We start from the raw sequence: 20,402 nt of genomic DNA, 5'->3' as shown, positions 1-20,402 counted from the left end.
GGCGCCGCTGACTGCGAGAGCCTGCGCGAGTTCCGGGAGCGGGCCCTGCGCGCGCGCTGCGCCGAGGCGGCCGGACGGCTGTGCCAGGTACGCGCCTGGCTGCGGCCGCTCGCGTGCGCATGCGCGGCACCACCGCGGAGGGGAGGACGGGTATTAAGTTCAGTGGAAGTTCAGTGTCGGCGGTAGACTAGTACTCAGACTGTCAAGGCGGAGGTGGAGGGGCGCCGGGAAAGGTGCAGGTTACCAACCACCATCCCCTGGTGGAGGGAAGGCTGTGGGACTCCCCTGAGGCCTCGGGACAGAACCTGTTACGGCAAATCAACCTTTATGTTCATTTAGGAGCCTGGGTAACCCTTGAAACCTTTCCCCTTGAGATATTGGCAGAGCAGGCTGTTACGATCGGAAATGCTAGCAGTATTGAAAGCAAAACTGAAACTACGCTATACAAGTGCTTGTTTTGTTGATTGCCGTTGAGTGTGACTCATAGCGGCTCCATAAACAAAAGACCTAATGCCTTTCCATAACTATCGTCATTTCTCCAAGTTCATAGAGTTTATATAGGCATGTGGTGGAGGAAGTGGATGCCACTCCTGCTTCCAAACCTGTTTTACACCTGGGAGTTCCATCAAACACTGTCCAAATTGGGAAACCATTCTGGTATTTGATACCCCAATGGTTTATGGTTCAGCATCACAGCAAACCCAGGTTATTTCATATTGCTCATTGAGAAAGAGTGATGTACAAGGTGGAAGAGCGTCCCTCCAGATATAACAGCACTAGTTTCCTTTAGCAGTAGTTAAGGGTCGATCAGGTCGAATACGACTGAGAGTAAGTTTTGCACAAACCTGAACTTTGTTTATAACTAACAGTATTTCTGTACAGAATACTGTTCTATAAATAACATGTCTGTATGTTTAGAGAGTTTGTAGAGTTTAGAGAGTTTGTAGACTTTCCAGAGCCATCTAGTTTAAGAAGTGGATGCCACTCCTGCTTCCCAGCATAAATCAATCTGGAAGCTGATCCAAACACTGTGCATAATTGGTAACCATTATGGTATTTGACAAGACTATGGAACAGTGTGCAGCATCACAGCGACACCAAATTGTTCAGTTCAGCAGATAGACAAAATTTGCTGTATCATTGAAGGAACATTCATTAAAGCCACGCCTTTGAGCAGACTTCCATCTTAGGCAAAGGCTATACAGGTATCCAGGTAGAGAATACTAATACTGAATAAATGCAGTCAGATCCCATTTCAGTGTGTAAGGGGAGGCAGATTAATGGAGACAATGTTTTAGGGGGATGAAGGTGTTTCTAGGAGGCAAGTTGTTTCAAATAATAATAAACCACAAACGAAGCAACCAGAGATGGCCATTGCCATCAATTTGGTTTCAGACCCTATAGGACAGAGTAGAATTGCTCCACAGTTCCCAAGGCTGTAAATCCTTATGGAAGCAGACTGCATCATCTCTCTCCTGCCCGGGGGCTGACGGGTGGGAATCAATAAGCTGGGTTAATAGCAGAGTACCCCACCGCTGTGCCACCAGCGCACTTTTTAAAAACTTAAGATTGAATGAGTGGGAATGCTGACAGAAGTAAGAGTAAGCTTTATGATACTGGAGTAATAATTACGGTAGAATATTTTAATCTTAAAACGGTAGTTTAAGACATCAACAATTTAAGTGGTAAAGTTACAGAATTTAAGGGGATGAGAAAATAAAAATTAAAAAAAGTTTCAGGAGAAACTAATGGCTTACATGTCTACAGTTTACTCAAGAGAGCCAAGCTTTGGGCCTTTCTTCTACACTCTGAAGAATTTTTTTCCCCTTTCTCATCCTTGGTCGTTATTAAGGCAATTATTAATCTCAGTAATTTTCCTGATGTTACTTCTGCTTTTTTTTTTTTTCAAGGAAAGAACACATGTAAGGAAATAATTTAATGATTTAAAAATCTTAATTACATCTCTCAAGCTAAATATAGAATGTGCTTTTCTAACTTAAAACAATTACTCAGTAGTTTCAGAAAGCTTTGTTAGTGGTGTCATTTTATATTGTGGGTTTTATGGATAAATATTTGTATTACTACTTCTCATGTTCATTTTACTATATTATTAGGAAAAGTTCGAGAATTTGAGGCCAGTAAAATTTTGATCTTCAGCTTCATTTTGTAGCAAAACTTCTGTTTGTCTGATGCTTGCTTTCTTAGAGAAATAGATTGTCCTTAAACTATGACATATGTGCAAATAAAATATACCATTTCTATTGTAAAAGTTATAGTTTTCTCAAATTGAAACTTATTCAGGATTATTAAAGTACTAGTGTAGTTCACGCTGTTTGGCTGGTCACATAAATATTTTAAAAAGAAAAAAACCCCTTACTGTTGTTGGAGTCAGTTCTGGCTCATAGCAACCTTCCATTAGATTTCAAAGACTACATATCTTTCCTGAACTCTGGTAGCCTAGTAGACAGGGAGTTGCACTGCCAACCCAAAAGTGGGTGGTTTGAATCCACCAGCTGCCCAGAGGGATAAAGATGAGTGTTCTCATCCCATGTGATTTACAACCTCTGAAAACCATTGGTTTTATAGAGGCTGTTTGGGTTTTCAGAGGCTGTGAGTTGGTTCTGACTCCCCAGCAATGAGTTTGAAGGCTGTTTATATAGAGATGTGTGCCTCTCTGTGTGTGTGTGTCCCCTTCCTGGAGGAGGCAGCCCTTCTTTCACCCTCAGAGTGACTGATGGCTTCCAATGGCTGACCCTTCAGATAGCATCTCAGTGCTTTAAATACTATGCCACCAGGGCCTCAAAGCCATTGAGTCAACTGTGACTCATAGTAATCCATGAACAACAGATTTAAATCTTGCCCTACCTTGTGCCATCCTCACCATCTCTGATATACTTAATCCTATTATCACAGTAACCTTGTCAATCTGTCTTGTTGGAGGTCTTTCTCTCTTCCATTGAGAATCCACTTTCCAAGCATGGAAAGTCCTTCAGCAAGGACTAGTCCTTTATAACAGCATGCCCAAAGTATGTGAGATGAAGTTTCACCATCCTTCCCTCCAAGGAGCATGCTGATCTCACTTTTCCAAGACAGACTTGTTCTTTTGACAGTGCATTGGATATTCAGCCCATGCGATACTCTGCTCCAACCTCACAGCTCAAAGGCATTGATTCTTCTTAATCCTAAGTCATTGTCCAACTTTCAGATGCATCGCAAGTAATAGAAAAGACCATGGCTTGGATCAGATGCACCTTAACCTTTAAACTGCTATCATAGCCCATATCATATGGAGAGGTTCCTGACAGCAGATTTCCCCAACACCACACATTTTTAAAATTTTTAAAAAATTTCTTTACTGCTGGTACCAAGGGTGTTGGTTGTGGATCCAAGTAAAATGAAATCATTGGCAGTGTCAGTCTTTTCTCCATCTATCATGATGTTGCCTGTTTGCACACTGGTGAGGATTTTTATTTTCTTAATGTTGGGATGCAATTAATATTAAAGGCTGGAGTCTTTGATCTTCTGCAGCAAACATTTCAAGTCCTCTTCACTTTCAAGCAAGTACGGTTGTGTCATCTACATAATGCAGGTTGTTGATAAGTCATTCTACGATCTGATGCCACATTCTTCTTCATAGAGTCCAGCTTCTTGGATGGTTTGTTCAGCACACAGATTGAATAGGTATAGAGAAAGGATACAGCCACCTTTCTTGATTTTAAACCATGCACTGTTTAGACAACAGCCTCTTGGTCTAGGTCTAAGTTTCACATGAGCACAATTAAGTGTTCAGCAATTTTCATTCTTCTAATTGTTAACTCTAATTTGCTATGATCCACACAAATACCTCTGCCTCATTAATATAGCCTTCCTTCTAGTATTCTCTGCTGTAAGCCAAAGTCCTTCTAACATTGGCGGTTAAAGCCCTCCTGTCACACAGCCTGTTCAAAACCCAGCACGAATATCAGGTAGCTCTCTCTTGATGTACTGTTCTAGTTGGTTTTGGATAATCTTCAGCAATATTTTACTTGCATGTGATATTTGTGATATTGTTTGGTAGTTTCTGCTTTCTGTTGGATCACCTTTTTTGGGGAATGGGAACAAACATGGATCTCTTCCAATCAATAGGGCACGTAACTATTCTAGATTTCTTTGCATAGTCTGGTGAATACATTTGGGGCTGTATCTGTTAGTTGAAACATGTCAATTGGTAGTCATTGATTCCTGGGACCTTATTTTTTGCCAATGCCTTCAATGCATCTTTAACTTCTTCCTTTATTACTGTTGGTTCTTGATCATATGCTACTTCCTGAATCTGTTACAGTGACTCTGTATTTCTTCCAAAATTTTCTTTTGATGCTTCCCAGTTCAGGATATCTTTTTAACTGAAGCTCAAAGAGGAGGAGCTGACAGGAAGGAAGAGCTTAAATACAAAATATTGGCTCCATGGAATTGGGTGCAAATTATCTTATTTCTCATATCTATTTATAACATTAAAAAAGAAATCCTGGAACTACATCAGTAACTCAAGTCATTGCTGTGGAGTTGGGACTGACTCCTAGCTGGCCCTCCAGTGGGTTTTTTCACAGGCTGTAAATCTCAAGGACTTGGGAGATTGCCTTTTTCCTGAGGATCAGCTGATGTATTGGAACCACCTGCCTTTGGTCAATCACTAGTCTATAGAAATGAAGACTGATTACTTTAATCCTTGACATTTTCTTAATAGTTTAAGAAAAATAGCAATTGTCTTTTTTGTTATTTTGTATTTTAATTTTGTCCAGGAAAACCTTCAGTTTCTCCCTCTTTTAACACTTCTGTACCACTTGGGCTCTCTACTGGCATAGTCCAGAAGGGAGTTATGCTACCAGTCCAAAGGCCACTTTGGCAATTTGAATCCACCAGTAACTCTGCAAGAGAGGGTGAGCTATAAGCTGGTTCAGACTTGGTGTCAATGAGTGAGCAACCACATCACTTGGATAAAACTCCAGGGGAAAGGACATCACTTTATTCTTTACCGCGCTGTCTGGTTCAGCCCTCCCTCGTGTTTCTGAGGCTGTCATTCTTAACCACCTCATTTTTCTCATGTGGAGTTTCTGGAGGGTTCTAACTGCCAACCTTTTGGTTAGGAGCCCAACATGCAATGTACTACCACCAGGATCCCTTTTATCTTTAAATTGTTATATACCATCAAGTTGGAACCGACTCATTAGTGGCCCTCCAGTGGGTTTTCAGAAACTGTAAATTTCACACAAAGAGACTGCTTCTCATTCTTTTGCAAAGCATCTGGTGGATTTTCAAACAATATGCCTTTGGGTTGGCAGAGCAACTCCTTACCCACTAGGCCATGAGAGCTCTGCCTATAAATTGTTGGTTACCATAGAGTCAGATCCGACCCATAGCTGACCCTCCAGTGGGTTTCAGAGGCAATTAATCGCAAGGGAGGAGATTGCCCAGCTTTCTCCCATGGAACAGCTGATGGCCTTAAATTGTGTGCCTTCAGGATCATAGCGCAGCTTCTTGCCATTAGGCCGCCAGGGCTGAGGGAAGGAAATAGAAGAGTTTAACAATGTATTGTTTGAAAACAAAAATTCTATGTTATTACCTGATTTTATTTTTCTTTTGGAGAGCAGAATAATTTCTTAACAAATGAATCCAGCTAGATTATAAACAGATCAATTTCTTTTCTGCCCTGCACCAGAGCAGAGCATAGAGACAGAGTCACTGTTGAGGCTTTGCAAATGAGTCCACTTTGCTGGGTGCTGAGGGACTTGTCACTGGTTTTGTTGCTGTTACACGCCATTGGATCAGATCAGACTCATAGAGGAGCCTCCAGCAGGTTTTCAGAGACAGTAATCACACAAGAGGAGATTGTTCATCTTTCTCCCACAGAGCAGTTAGTGAATTTGAACTACCTGCCTTTGGGCAGCCTCTTTACCCACTAGGCCACCTGAGCTTTCAGCTGGGGGCTTGGGGAGCTGTATTCACCTAGGGATTTAGGAGCATCAAAATGCTGGAGAAATCCTGAGAGGCATCTCTGTACTATCTGTGTGATCTTTTAAAGAAATAGCATGGTCTTGCAGAACTTTTAAAGTCAGAAAACTCTAATAAAATACCCATCATCTACTCAGACATAACCATGGTTAACATCTAATGATCTGATATCAGCCCTTCCTGCTCATTTGAGACCTTTTCACTTAATTCCGTATACTTAGCTGAGTTTCATTTTTTTCCCTCTACTCCTTCACTTCCACTTAACATGCTTTTCAAGTTTTGAAAGTAAGTATGCTGTGTATTTGGAGAAGTTCTCTGTACCTTTTATGTGTCACCTTTTACTGCGTTGCTCTGATCTGTTCCAAATTAATGTTAATTGATTAATTAACTGACGTAGAGCTTTGAATAAAATGTTGAAATTCTTCCATAAAAAAAAAAAAAAGTGAAAGACTGTTAATAATACTCTACCATGACTGTACCATACTTGTTTTATTGGGCACTTGAGTTGGAGGATAATAGCATTTTCACATTTAATCAGTACTTTAAAAAGATGGAAGGAGTCTCTGGGTGGATGGTACAGATGGTTAAGTGCTGGACTACCAACTGAAGAAGGTTTGGTGGTTCTAGTCCAACACCACCACCAGAGGCACCTTGGAAATCACCCTGGAGATCTACTTCAGAAAGCTCACCTCCTTGAACCCCCTCTGGCAGGTGGATCTACAGTGCACAGTGGGGGATCTTCATAGCTGAAAATTGCCTGGATGGCAGCTAAACAACCAGAAATAAAGTTGATGCATTAAAAGTCCAGAAAAGAAAAGTTTCTTGTGTTTAGCTTCATCTGTTTTTTATGATCTTCTAAATAATGTCCAGGTTCAAGTTTTATTAACTTTTTTCCTTCTAGGTTCTTGAAGGACATGAAGAAGCCAACACCATGGTAGCATTAATGGAGATTTATCAAGAGGAAGATGAAGCATACCAGGAATTAGTTACCACGGCGACCATGTTCTACCAGTATTTACTGCAGCCTTTCAGGAATATGCGAGAAGTTGCAACCTCATGTAAGCTTGACATTGTGGTATGTTTTCTTTATATTTTTATTTTATTAGATTTACTATTTTTTTATGTATTCTTTCTTTAGTCACTTTAAGAGTCAATCCTGTGTTTTCAGTTTGTTTGGTTTTACCCTTATGTTTAGATGGTACTGTGGACATAGTTGAATGGTGATTAATTTTATAAAACACAGTGAGTGGGAATAATTATATGAAACACAGTGTGAGTAGAAGATTGTGTGAAACACAACATATACAAATTTTGTATGTAAGTATAAAAGGAAAATAATTTTAAAAAACCCCAAAACCCTTATTGCCATCAGGTCAAAACTGACTCCTAGCTGACCTGCTAGTTTTCCAGGACTATCATACGGGAGGCAACGGGCCGTCTTTCTCCTTTGGAAATGCTGGTGAATCAAAACCACTAGAGGGGCTCAGCCTTGTGTTTGTAGTGTCACTTTCTGTGGCCCATGCCACCAGAGCAACCTCGATGAGAAGTTGTTGTTGGAAGTGACTCAAAGCTGACCCTCCAGTGGGTTTTCCGAGGCATATAGATACATCAAATCTGTATTTAAAAATTAGTAAGAATGAAGATACTTACATTGGTTATTAATACCTTTGGATTTCTGCAGGTATTAAAGAGTTGTAACTTTTCTTTACTGATGACTTGTATTTGATGTGACACTTATTTACTACAGTTATTTTCTGTCTCTGAAGACATAATCATGTTTCTTTAGAATGTAATAAAAATTTAAATAACAGGGTCTGGTCACTTAGTCATAAGGAACTATGCCGCCAACCTAAAGGATGTGGTTCAAATCCATTAGATGCTCTGTAGGACAAAGACGGGCACTCTCCTTCCTTGTGATTTACTTGCCTTGAAAACTTGCTGGAAGGTCACCTATGGGTTGACCTTAACTTGATGCTACATAACAATAGCACAATTAACACATGCCATTATTACTTATATTTCATTGAACAACCTTATAACACTAGTTAGCATAGAAATTATATTGTGTTTCAAATGAGTCTAAAGCCCAGAGAACTTAAATTATATGCCTAGGTTCTCAACAAAAATCAAAAGATATCTCTTCATTTCTTGCATTTACACTTTGACTCTTGCTAAATTCCTTTCCATGAGTGTCATAGTTAGATGAAACTCAGACCACCCCAGCCTGTGCACAAAGTTGTTCTATTATTTTGTAAATTTAATATTTGCACAGTCTTTCCTTCCAGCACATACTTCTTTCATTTAAGCATCATTGACATGTAGGTCATGATACTAAAAGTGGCGTAGTGGTAAAGAGCAGCACTGCCAACCTGAAGGCACACAATTCAAATCCACCAGCTGCTCCACAAGAGAAAGATGGGCAATCTCCTCCTGTGCAATTTACTACCTCTGAAAACCCACCTGAGGGTCAGTTCTCACTCTGTGTATATAACAACAAGAACTGACAGTGTATTGTACAGCATATAACTGAAAGGTCAGTGGTTTGAAACCAGCAGCTACTCTGTTGGAGAAAGATGGATGGATTATAGTCTTGGAAAAAACAATAGAGAGCTGCTGAGTCAGAACTGATATGACAGCAATGGGTTTGGAATTTTGTAATTAACATACAATCAAGTTATTTGCATAGCTCAAGTCCTGAACATTTTCATCACCCTAGAAAGAAACCCTGTGCTCATTAGCAGTCACTCCTCCTTTCCCCTACCCATCTAGCCTTAGACAACTACCAGTCTACTTTCAGTCTCTATGGATTTGCCTCTTTTGTGCATTTAATATTGATAGAATCATTCAATATGTAGTATTTTGTGACTGGCTGCTTGTATTTAATATAATGTCAAGTTTAATTGATGCTGTAGCATGCAGCAGAACTCCGTTTCTTTTTATTACTGAATAGTATCCTGTTATATGAATTGATTATGTTTTGTTTATCCATTTATTACATGATGGGCATTTGGGTTATTTCTGCTTTTTGGCTACAACATATAGTGCTGCTATCGATATTCTTATACAAATTTTGGTAGGGACATACATTTTTAGTATCTCTTAGCAGTGGGATTACTGAGGCAAAGCAGAAGGGGCATCTACTTCCTACTTCCTAAATAACATGCCTCTGGAAACTATGAACTTTGATAAATGTCGATAGTTGTAGAGGGGCTTCAGGCCTTTTGTTCATAGAGTCACTATGAATTGTGTTTGACTTGAAGACAACAACAACCTGGTAACTCTATGGTTAACGTTTTGATGAACTGCTGACAAATTATTAAAGTACCATTTTGTATTCCTATGTAGTTTAAAATCAGGAAAGGTGTGCATCAGGGCTATATCCTTTCAGTATAATGCGAGAAGTTGGATTATATGATAAATAATATGCTATTAAGATTGGAGAGGAAGACTCGTCAACAAACTGTGATAAGTAGATGACACAATCTTGCTTGCAGAAAATGAAGTGGACTTGAAAGCACTTTTTGATGAAGCTCAAAGTCTTTAATATGGATCATACTTCAACGTAAAGAAAACAAAAATCCTTACAACTAGATTCATTTAATACTTCAGACCAGTAAAGAACTTCATGATAAATGAAATAAAGATTGACGTTGTAAGAAATTTTCTTTCATTTGGATCTACAGTCAATGCCCATGGGAGCAGCAATCAAAAAAGTCAGACGGCTTGATGGGTAGAGGTGGGGTGGGGTTGGGAAGTGGAGGGATCTGGTGTGAGGGGCAATGGATACAAACTTTGTAGGTAAACCAGTGTAAAAGTAAAAAGAAAAAAAGAGTAGATTTTTTTAAAAAAACCACCAAAAAAATGACTAAAAAATAATAAAGAGAAAGAAATCAGTGTGTTGCAGTGATCAAATCTGCTACGAGGATCCACTTTAAATACTAAAAAACAAGGATGTCAGTTTAAAGACTGTGGTACCTCTGATCCAAGGCATGATAGTTTCTGCTGTATCATATGTCTATGAAAACTGGACAATGAAAAGGAAGACTGAAGAGTTGATGCCTTTGAATTATGGTGTTGGCAAAGAATATTGACTATACCATAGACTATACCATATACTATAGTCTAGATCATAGACTGTCGAAAGAATAAATAAATCTGTCTTGTTATAAGTTCAGCTAGAAGGCTCCGTAGAAGTTAGGGTAGACTTTTTCTCAAAATTTTGGTTGTGCAGTCAGGAGAAGCCAGTCCCTAGGGGGACATCATACTTGGAAAAGGAAAGAGTCATCAAGTAAGAGGAAGATCTTCAGCCAGATGAACTGACACAGTGACTCCAGCCATGTGCAGTGCCCAGTTTAGAATCGTATGCAAACTCAGTAAGTGTGTCCTGGATAAATGAAAATGTAATTGACTAAGTGGTATGGGATAGTAGAAAGTTCTGGTTGCCTGGTGATAAGAAATTGCACTAGGACAGGCAGTCTTCTCCTATGCGGTTAACTGCCTCTGAAAACCCACTGGAGGGTAAGTAGTAGTAGTTATAAAAGTAGTTAAAATAGTTCCTGTGACTGATTTCCATTTTCTTTCTTTTTTTTTTATTGTATTATTTTTACGTGTACCGTCAAATCAGATCTGACTGGTACAGGAGGAGACTGCCCCCTCCTTCTCCAGCAGAGCATCTGGTGGATTTGAACTGCGTACCTCTGGGATTGCAGTGTAGCGTCTTGCCACTAGGCCACCAGAGCTCCCTTGATTTCAATTTTCTAATGGCTGCACTTACTTTTACTAATACAATTTCTCTTCTTTCTGTAGAAGTCCTTGGATGAAGATGACCTGGGTCCTAAAAGGGTAGTTGCTTTGCAGAAGGAAGCCCAAGAATGGACCAGACGGGCTGAAGAAGCTGTAGTCTCCATTCAGGATATCACAGTGAATTATTTTAAGGAAACAGTAAAAGCATTGACGGGTAATAAAACACAACGCTATAGTAAGCTACATGTAATTTTTATTTCACTCAGGAAAACTTGAGTTTCTCTTAAGTACCAGGCTCTCTGATTTTTGGGTTCTGTGGATTCATTTTACGTACAATAACTACTGAAGCACAGACAGGCACTATACAGTGTCATAAGGGGAGAGGAATCTTAATTACACATTAATTCAAACAAATGGAAAATGGAGATGATAATGGTAGCAAATGATGGGAAGCAACATGAGGGGCTCAGAGGGCCTATGAGAGAAAAGTTAGACTGATCCAGGTGGTTAGGGAAAGCTTCAGAGAAGTGGCTCTTGCCCCAAATCTGAAGGGTAAATGAAAGTTAAGAGGGCGAAATGTGAGGGAAGAATGTTCTTGGCAGAAGGAATAGCACTGGCGAAGGGCCTCTGGCTTCAGCGAGCTTGGCAAGAATGCACAATTCATGAAAAGCCCATGGGGCTTAAGCTCAGAGAACCCAGAGAGGATGTGGGAGGGAGATTGAGGCAGAATGTGGGCTGGGTAAAGGATTTTGTCTGATCTTCATCAGTGTTGGCAAAAATTAACATCAATCAATTTGTTAAATTATGATACATCATAAAATGGAATACCATGTTACTTCATTTATGCTATTAATGTGTGACTTTCTAAATGTACTTTTGTGTATTACAGGAGTTCCTTGATACGCTCAATGAAATAGACAAACTATGAAATAGAATGATGATTCTGTTTTTAGTCAAACTATGAAAGCCTGTCTTTCTAGCTAGTTAGTTCAATCCACAAGCACATGCGCCAAATACAAGAAGCAATCGCCTTAAGTAGATCATGATTTACTATTTTCTTTTAAAAAAAAACTATCTGAAACTTTTTGTCAATTGACATTATCATTTTAGTATTGATAATAATAAAGTTACGAAAGCAAAAAACAATTTTTAAACAGGGTATTTTTTAGGTAATGTGGGGAGTAGTAAACAGTATTTATGCAGAGTAAGTTTTCCCCTTTACCGAAATGGTTTTTTTCTTTTATTGGTTATCCCATAGGAATGCAGAAACAAATGGAACAGGACGGAAAGCGATTTGGCCAGGCTGCCTGGGCCGCAGCAACTCCCAGGTTAGAAAAACTCAAGCTCATGTTAGCGCGAGAAACTCTTCAACTCCTGAGAGCGAAAGAGCTATGTTTAAACCACAGGAAGGCTGAAATGTGGAGAAAGGTAAGGCAACTATAAGTAGAACTTTATTTTTTAAATTGATCATTGTTTTGGCCTTCAAGTTGGCACCAACTTACAGCTCATACTCCAGTGGGTTTCTGAGGTTGTAAAATCACATGGGAGATTTGCCATCTTTCTTCTGAGACGTTGGTAGTAGATTGAACCACTAGCAAGGCATAGCCTTTGGATTATAGAGCTTCTTAATTGCTGTCGTTCAAGAGGTTCCTTTCATCACATACTCGTGTCATTTTCTAGTAAATAAATAAACCTAAAATCTTCTGTTATTGAGTTGGTTCTGAGTCATAATGATCCTGTAGGATGGGGTGGAAATGCTCTGCAGAATGCCACGTCATTCTCCCAGTTGTGGGTTCAAACTCCCTACTTCCCAGTTAGCAGCTGATGTAAGAAGACTATTGAAGGTTAGCCATAAAGCTTCCCTTTGACCAGATGTGTTTTTTTTTTTATTTTTTCTTTTTTATTTATTTTTTTGGGTTTTTTTTGACCAGATGTTTTTGAGTATTATATTGTAGGATTCACTTTGCAATTTATTGAGCTCAGTATTGTGGGTAATAAGTTTTAAGATGAATAAAGCAGTATTTTTAGAACAACTCTAGATAATCAAAAAGGTGCTTTGTTTTATGATTTCTGGACACATAAATGTTTTCTTTTATCTGTGGCTTTAAAGCAGAAAAATGTATAAATTCCTACTTGCAACTTATTTTTCTTAAGAGCTATATGTTTTCATTTTTCACAGATGAGAAAAATATTTTTAAAGAATGCTGAATAAACTTTCACCTAAAACATAACAAAATATTTTTTTAAAAAAGTAATATTTTCAAAATTTGGAAACAGCTTTCAAAGTTAAACAAAATTAAAAACTAGTACACACACACACACACACACACACACACAAGAATGCTGAATAAGACATTTTTATCTTGCTAGATGAAATGAAAGTATATATATATGCTTTTTATATTCAGGCCTAAGCAAGAAAGAAAAAAAATAGCTAGACTATTTCCAAGTTTTCTTTTAATATACTCATTCTTTTAATTCTTATTTTTTCCATTAAAACAAGATGGAAGATCTTTCTGAACAAGAAAAAAATATAAATGCTGTAGATGAATTAGAAATACAATATTATGAAGTTCAATTAGGACTATATGAAGTTAAGTTTGAGATATTAAAATATGAAGAGATACTGCTTATTACACAGTTGGAATCTGTGAAGAGACTTATAAAAGGTAAAATTTATTTCTTTGTGTATATATTCTGAATTATATGTTTAAGAAAGTACATACAGGTTTCCCTTGTAATTCAAAAGTGTTTTTATTATGTACATCAGTCAGTACCTACTTAGAGCTGACTTTCCAGCAAGTTTTCAGAGGCAGAAGATTCCAGGGGAGAAGCTTGCCCATCTTCTCTGAAGGAGCAGCTGGTGGATTTGAACCACATGCCTTTGGGTTGGCAACACAGCTCCTTAACATTAAGCCAGCAGAGCTTCTTACCAAGTAATACTTAAAACCTTAAATAACAACTATCATGCACTGTACGCAGTTCAGAGCTCTGACGGCTTGATGCTGACAAGACAACAGTAGTTCCCACTACGGAGCCTGAGGATGAAGCTCTCGCTGTTCTGGGTGTGCAGTTCCTCTAAGGGCTTACTGTAAAACAAACCCTGAATGCTAGTTTTGCCTTTCACCCACTTTACCAGAATAAAAAATGCTCTTCAGATTTTTTTGGTTAGTGAAAACAGATAACTGTTTAGTCTTATAAAAGCAAAATGATATAAAGTGCACTTTCAAAAAATGAGGAGACCTGTACAATATTATGAATTCTTGTGAATTGTAACATCAAAGGGAATTTTCAAAATAACTTTTGCTTTGGTATTTTTTATTATTTTGTTAATGTACTCATTCTTAAATAGACACACAAAATATAATTATCACCTTAGTCATCTAGAGAGACTTAACAATTGCTGAATGAATAGCTTTTTAATTTTCTTTGTATGCTGACATATATAAAGAAATATCAGTTTTTAAACCAAAACTATATATCCTGACATTTGAAATATTAATGGCTACATAGTATCCCAGTATTTAGATAGACCAGGATTTCTGGTTTTTCACTGCTATGGACAATCTTTTGCTTTTTCTTGCTTTGGAAGAGTATTTAATTTTTATTAAGTCCTATCTATTGATCTGTGGTATTTGCTTTTTCTGGCAATGTCTTCATCATCTTCAAATTATAAATATTTACTTACATTTTCCTGTAGTAGTTTTATGTTTCTTATTTGTGTAAACCTTTCTGTAATTTGAATGAAAGCTTACTGAGCAAGTTGGTTTTCCATGAAGCAGTTCATGTACATTTTGTTTGGTGATACACACTACATTTTCTGCAATGTAAGCTCATTTTTCTACTTTTTAAAACATGACTTTTTAATCCAGATGAAACTTGTTCTGAGATGTGGGGCAGGGACCTCATTTTTCCCTACTAAATTGTTAGCAGTACCAATCATTAATTTTAAATACCAACCCAATTTCCTTACTGTTTTGACTTTTCCCTGTCTTATATCTGTTTGTGAATTGTTATTTTCTTCCATTGATGTGGCTTCTGATGCCAGCATACTGCACATTTATTACTGTCCTGGAGAAATACATTTCAGCGCTAGTAAGACAAGCACTTCCCTGGTTACTCCACTTTTTCACCAGCTTTCTGACTATTCTCACTCCTTTATTCTTCCAGATGATCTTTAGACTCATTTTGGCAAGTTCAAAACAAACAAAAATAACTTGGAATTTTAATTGGGACTGTGCTTAAGATTAGAGATTAATTTGGGAAGAATTGTCATCTTTGCCATTTTGAATCTTCCCATCCAAGAACATGGTATGTCTCTCCATTTACTTTATTTTCCCCCCAAGTTCCTCCAAGTTTAATAGTTTCATTTACCTAAATCTTGAAAGTAATCTTGGGTATTAAAAAGCATTTTATGAGGTCTGTCCCAGGCTCACATCATTGGAAACACTTCATAGAGCAACTATGTGGTTTTACTCACAGAAAAATGTAATAGTATCTGTGAGAAGAAACTACAGTACAGATAATTTTTGGAAGCAGGAGTGGAATCCACTTCCTAAACAACATGCCTCCCTCTATGAACTTTGATAAACAACGATAGTTAAGAAAGGCTTCAGGCCCTTTGTTCCTAGAGTTGCTATGAGTCATGCTCAAATCGAAGGCAATCAACAACAATGTACTGTCTAGTAGTTAAATTTTTATTTCTTAGAAAAACAAAAATTTCAACATTAATTTCAGATTATAAACATCTTACATGTTTAGGGAAAATGCTATGTTAAAAAGTTACTCTGGAAGAATGAATACCAAATAGTTTATAGTTTTTTCCTTTGAGATTGGGATTCAGAGGGAGAAAATGGTTTGGTTTGTGTGTTGTTGTTTTTTTTTAAATTTCTGTCGTGCTTCTGTTCGAGTATACATGTATTACTTTTTTTTTTTTTCAAATCAAGAAATATTTAATGTCCTTTAGGCACGTTCATATAGAGTTGCCCGTCCAGAGGGCAGTTTGACAATAAATATCAAAGGCCATAAATATTCATTGGCTAGGGAAGTGATAAAATGTAGATTTCTACTCAGAGATGTTCATCACAGTGAAGTTTATAAAACTAAACAATTCTAACAATAGAGAATGAAACAATTCTAACAATAGAGAATGCTTCTATTAGAAATACTATGTAGCCATTAAAATTATCCATTCTCATTTTTGTTATATAGGAAATATTTTCAAAACTATGTATTTATTAACAGGAATGGTTAGGTGACATTTATAACATAAAACAATTCTAACAACAGAAAATGCTTCAATTGGCAAATACTATGTAGCTATTGAAATGTTCATTTTTATTATATAGGAAATATTCTCAAAACTCTATTTACACGATTAGTTATGTCCGTGGTATTTATGTCTATAAATGTTATTACTAGGGGGTTTTCCCAGGGTAGTGTATTTTAAAATGACCTTCACTTTCTTTATATTTAAAAAAATTATTTGCATGATTTCAGTAATAAAGAATACATTTTAAAAGGCTTTGTATTTCTAGAGAAACAGGATGAAGTCATCTATTATGATACATGTGAAAGTCCAGAGGAACTTAAGGTGGTAGATGATGTGGTGGGGCTGTGGAACGATAGGAACTTGGAGGTGAGAGAGCTCCGGAGGAGGTCCCAGCAGCTCGAGGCCAAGCGGGGCCGGATCTGCGCCCGCAGAGCCTACCTCCGGAACAAAAAGGTGGGTGTGCCCAGGGCAACTGTTCCCCCCCCATTATAAGAAATTGATTTTCCAGTAATTTCTTCTTTTATGAAAAATGACTTATTGAAAAGAAGACTTTTATAAACATAGAGATTTTAAAAATGTGTTTCTGTAGATGTCAATGGCTACTTGTTGAATGACTATTACATACATAACTGAAAAACCAGACTCACTGCTATAGACTTGAATTCTGACTCATAATGACCCACCTTGGTGCTTCTGAGGCCTTAAAGTTTTACAGGAAAAAACTGCACATCTTTCTCCTTTGGAGCTGCTGGTGGATTCGAACCTTTGGAGATGCCTCTGACCTGCATCCTTTGGGACTGTACCATCAGAGCTCCCAGCTCTGTAAGGAACTTACAAAGTACAGTCAATCATTTGTTTTTCTAAATAAAGTTTTAGTGAAACAGGCAAAGAAAATGAAATAATAATAATAAGTAAAAACTTTACATCTAAAAATCACCATCGTAAATTCTTAAAATTTATTTCATATTGTTGATTAGAAAATATCAGTTGCAGACATAATACGCAACTTGTTTTAGTTTTTGTATTTATTTAGTAAATGATTTTTTAAAAAAATTTTAAATGATTGCATGAAAATGTAATGTAATCATGAAAAAATTTACTTTTTTTGGTAGAAAAGAAAGCTCCTGTGTTTCATTTTTTCTGGACTTATATACATTTACTCAGGTTGGTTGCACTTTAGTTATAGGAATTAGAAAGAGAATGAAAAATGTAGCTTATGAAAATATGTATTACTCATATGTTGCATACAAATAGAAAACTTTTTTAGTTGTGTTGAGAGACTGTATTCTCTGCAGGTCTCTGCTTAAGTACTATAGCTTTGGGATTTAGGAGCTCTTCTTCAGATGATTCCCATTGCATATGTGCCTGCCCTTTGCTCCTCATTTCAAAATCCCCAGCGGTATTGAGAGAACTTGAGGCAGTGCCTCTGCCTCCTTTGAGGGACAGTGTGGAGAAATGCCTTCTCTTGTACCAATTGAAGTGTTAACCTTGGCTCTCCCGATGGAATCTTGCCACTTGCCCTGTCAGGGACTTCGTTGTACTGAGCTGGGGGCTTGTTGGCATTTGGAAGACAATGGGTTCATAAAATGTAATTGTGGTTAAGCTCCAAAGTCCAACTTGGCTTTAGGTCATAACCTGATCACTTGGTGACCTTAAGCAATTACTTAAATCTCCTTGAACCTTGTTAAAAGAGAATAATAGCTTTTATGAGGGAAAAAAATGGCAAAAGGAATGTAAAGTACTTGGCATTTAGGCTGAGGGCCACAATGTAGTGTTTTATTATTAAAACTCTATACTTTCCACATAAATGAAGGATTATAAAGGGTGGTTAACTATAGGTAAGATACAATTTTAATATAATTTTTCAAGTATCTGTATGTTAGATACGCTTATGTAGATATAGTTGAAAATCTAATTACTATTAATATTTATGACAGGGAAATGTGCTTAAAACAACTACATTAAAACAGATTCTTTGGTCACATCACATTTAAGAATGAAGGACTGTATATCTCCTCATTTCCACCTGGTTGAAAAGTTTAGTTTTCATTTCTCACATCATTAAACCACAGCTGTGATCTCCTTGACTGAGAACAAATTATACTCCTGTAAGCTGCCAGTCAGCCCTCAGCCCTCCTCAACACCATTAAGCACATCGTAAACTCAGAATATTACTGACTGTTTTGCTTGGGAAGCATGTCCAGCTACCAGTGAAAGTCAGCTTCAAGTCCTCGGCTGCTCTGTAGAAGGATGGGCAGTCTCTTCCCGTAATGATTTATAATCTTGGAACGCTGGTGGGAGGACACTGTTGATTCAGTGGCAGTAGAATTATTTGATTGAGTTTTGGTTGGGGAAAATATATGTAGTTGTCTGCTTCCGTAAAGATTTACGTCCTCAGAAGCCCTGGGGGACAGTTCTGCTCTGTCCTGGGGTCACTGTGAGTTATGATGGACTGAGGGGCAGTGGTGAGAGGTGGCACTTCAGAGAAGATGCAGTGCTTTGTCCTTTAAATCTTTAATGTGTGGTCCATGAGGACATTAAAAATCACCTAGGTGATTTGTATCATTCCATAGGATCAATGCAAAGAAAATCATCAGCTCAGATTGCAGCAGGCTGAGGAAAGTATCAAGTATTTTCATCAGCATCATAGTATTCAGATGGTGAGTAATGTCAGGAAAATGTCTGTTTGTATAATGTGACACATTGGCCTTCATTTGTGGGAACTGGTGTTACCCCACCTGGGCCTGGGCCTGCCCTAGCCAGGCCCTGGCACCTGGGGAACAGGCATGGGGGTGCAGTTATGTGGGGTGACAAAGCCTTTCTTTGTCAATACTCTTATTCTGAGACATTTACATGTCTGCGTTTAAATATAGAAAAGAGACAAGATTAAAGAAGAAGAGCAAAAGAAAAAAGAATGGATAAATCAAGAACGCCAGAAAACACTTCAACGATTAAAAGCATTTAAAGAGGTAAGTTCTTGAAATAATAACCTCACTTGCATTTTCTGAAAGTCTTTGTGAGCAGATCATACAGGACACAGAATGTTCCAAGAAGGCCATTATTTGTGGTATATTCACATGTCTACTCTGCTGGCATTTCCCATAGATGTATTTTTCATGTGGTTAAACTGATAGTGTATATTATTTTGAATACTATTATTTTAATGTAATTCTGTATCATCTGTTTAGGGTGTTTCACAAACTTTGTATTAGTTATTATTTTAATGGCTAGTTATGATTTTAATAGTTGGAATACATTTGCCATAATTTTCCCAATAAACTTCCATGTATTAGTATTTAGAATTTCTGATTTTTCATATTGAGCACATTATGATGGGTGTATTCATCCATTTATATTTTATTACAGGGATGGCACTACTTGGTCAAAGGATATAAATGCTTTATTGTTTATTTTGCATATGAAAAACCGATTTAGTGGCAAGGGTGGCTGTACAGAGTGAGGAAGGAGTTATTCTGGGAATTAGAATAGTCTACACATGGGAGCCCTGGTAGCACAGTGGGAGCTCACCAGAATGCTGGTCCTTCTAAGCCACCTGTTACCTCGCAGAATAAAGACGTGTAACCCTGCTTCTGTAAGATGCATAGCCCTGGAGACCCGCCGGGACAAATCTGCTCTCAGAGCGACCTGACAAGTGGTGGGCAGCAGCCTAGACAGAGACTGTTCAACATTCTTTATCTACAGACTTATTTTGAGAAAGTTTCTGCGTTTTGATGGTGTGCATTTGTTCCAAGTTTCTCATGACAGTTTCTCATTTTCAGAAAGGTCAGTCAATACCAAAAACATCTTGCTCAGAACCTGAGGCTCCAAACCTGCCAGATGCCCTTTCTCCAAAATCGTCTTTGCCATCTTCTCAGACCATGTCAGTGACGCATCAGCCACCCAGGAAAGCCAGGACTCCTCTACCTAAAGTTAATCATGGGAAAAGCCCCGGGGGTCAAGACAACCTTGGAAACGTGCCTGTCCAGATTTTTATTCCAGTTGGCAACCACACACAGTCCAAATCTAAAGAGGAGTTATCACCACCATCCCCACCACCCCCTCCACCTGCATCCCCACTCCCACCTTCTCAGTCAGCACTTCATCAGAATCTGCACCTCAGGACTTCAGTGAAAGATGACTAGCCACATTCTCTGGTCTGTGATTCACTTTGTGAGAGACCACCTGAGCTCTCTCTAAATTTTAAATGCCAAGGGTCTATGGATGACGTGCTGGGGCAGGAGCCCTCTCAAGAAAGTGGATGTGTTTGCCTCACCCTAGTCCTGCACCTCCATCAACTAGCACATCCTGGCCGCCACTCGACAGGGAGTCAAGCTGAAGAAAGTCCACCCAGACTGTGGCCCGAGCCCCAGCAACAAACCGCCCAGTGACCTTGAGAGGA

General features: G+C 38.2%; 1 protein-coding gene across 1 annotated transcript in view; it reads left to right on the top strand.

Moving 5' to 3' along the window:
* The window catches only part of WHAMM (WAS protein homolog associated with actin, golgi membranes and microtubules), a gene marked incomplete at its 3' end in the record, with an annotated part of 20,942 nt that extends 544 nt beyond the window's left edge, over positions 1-20,398 (top strand). Inside the window, 10 exon segments of the mRNA XM_006903815.1 lie at positions 21-87; positions 6,890-7,063; positions 10,795-10,945; positions 11,990-12,159; positions 13,235-13,400; positions 16,269-16,456; positions 18,577-18,663; positions 18,877-18,972; positions 19,783-20,234; positions 20,236-20,398. Coding sequence (XP_006903877.1) covers positions 21-87; positions 6,890-7,063; positions 10,795-10,945; positions 11,990-12,159; positions 13,235-13,400; positions 16,269-16,456; positions 18,577-18,663; positions 18,877-18,972; positions 19,783-20,234; positions 20,236-20,398 — 1,714 coding nt within the window.
* Positions 20,399-20,402: the final 4 nt, after the last annotated feature.

The sequence above is a fragment of the Elephantulus edwardii genome, unplaced genomic scaffold (genome assembly GCF_000299155.1).
Source record: "Elephantulus edwardii isolate Elephantulus edwardi_28Jun2011 unplaced genomic scaffold, EleEdw1.0 scaffold00041, whole genome shotgun sequence".
Taxonomy (NCBI): Eukaryota; Metazoa; Chordata; class Mammalia; order Macroscelidea; family Macroscelididae; genus Elephantulus; species Elephantulus edwardii.
Note: the sequence above shows the minus strand (reverse complement) of the source record. Positions and strands in the feature narration are given on the sequence as shown.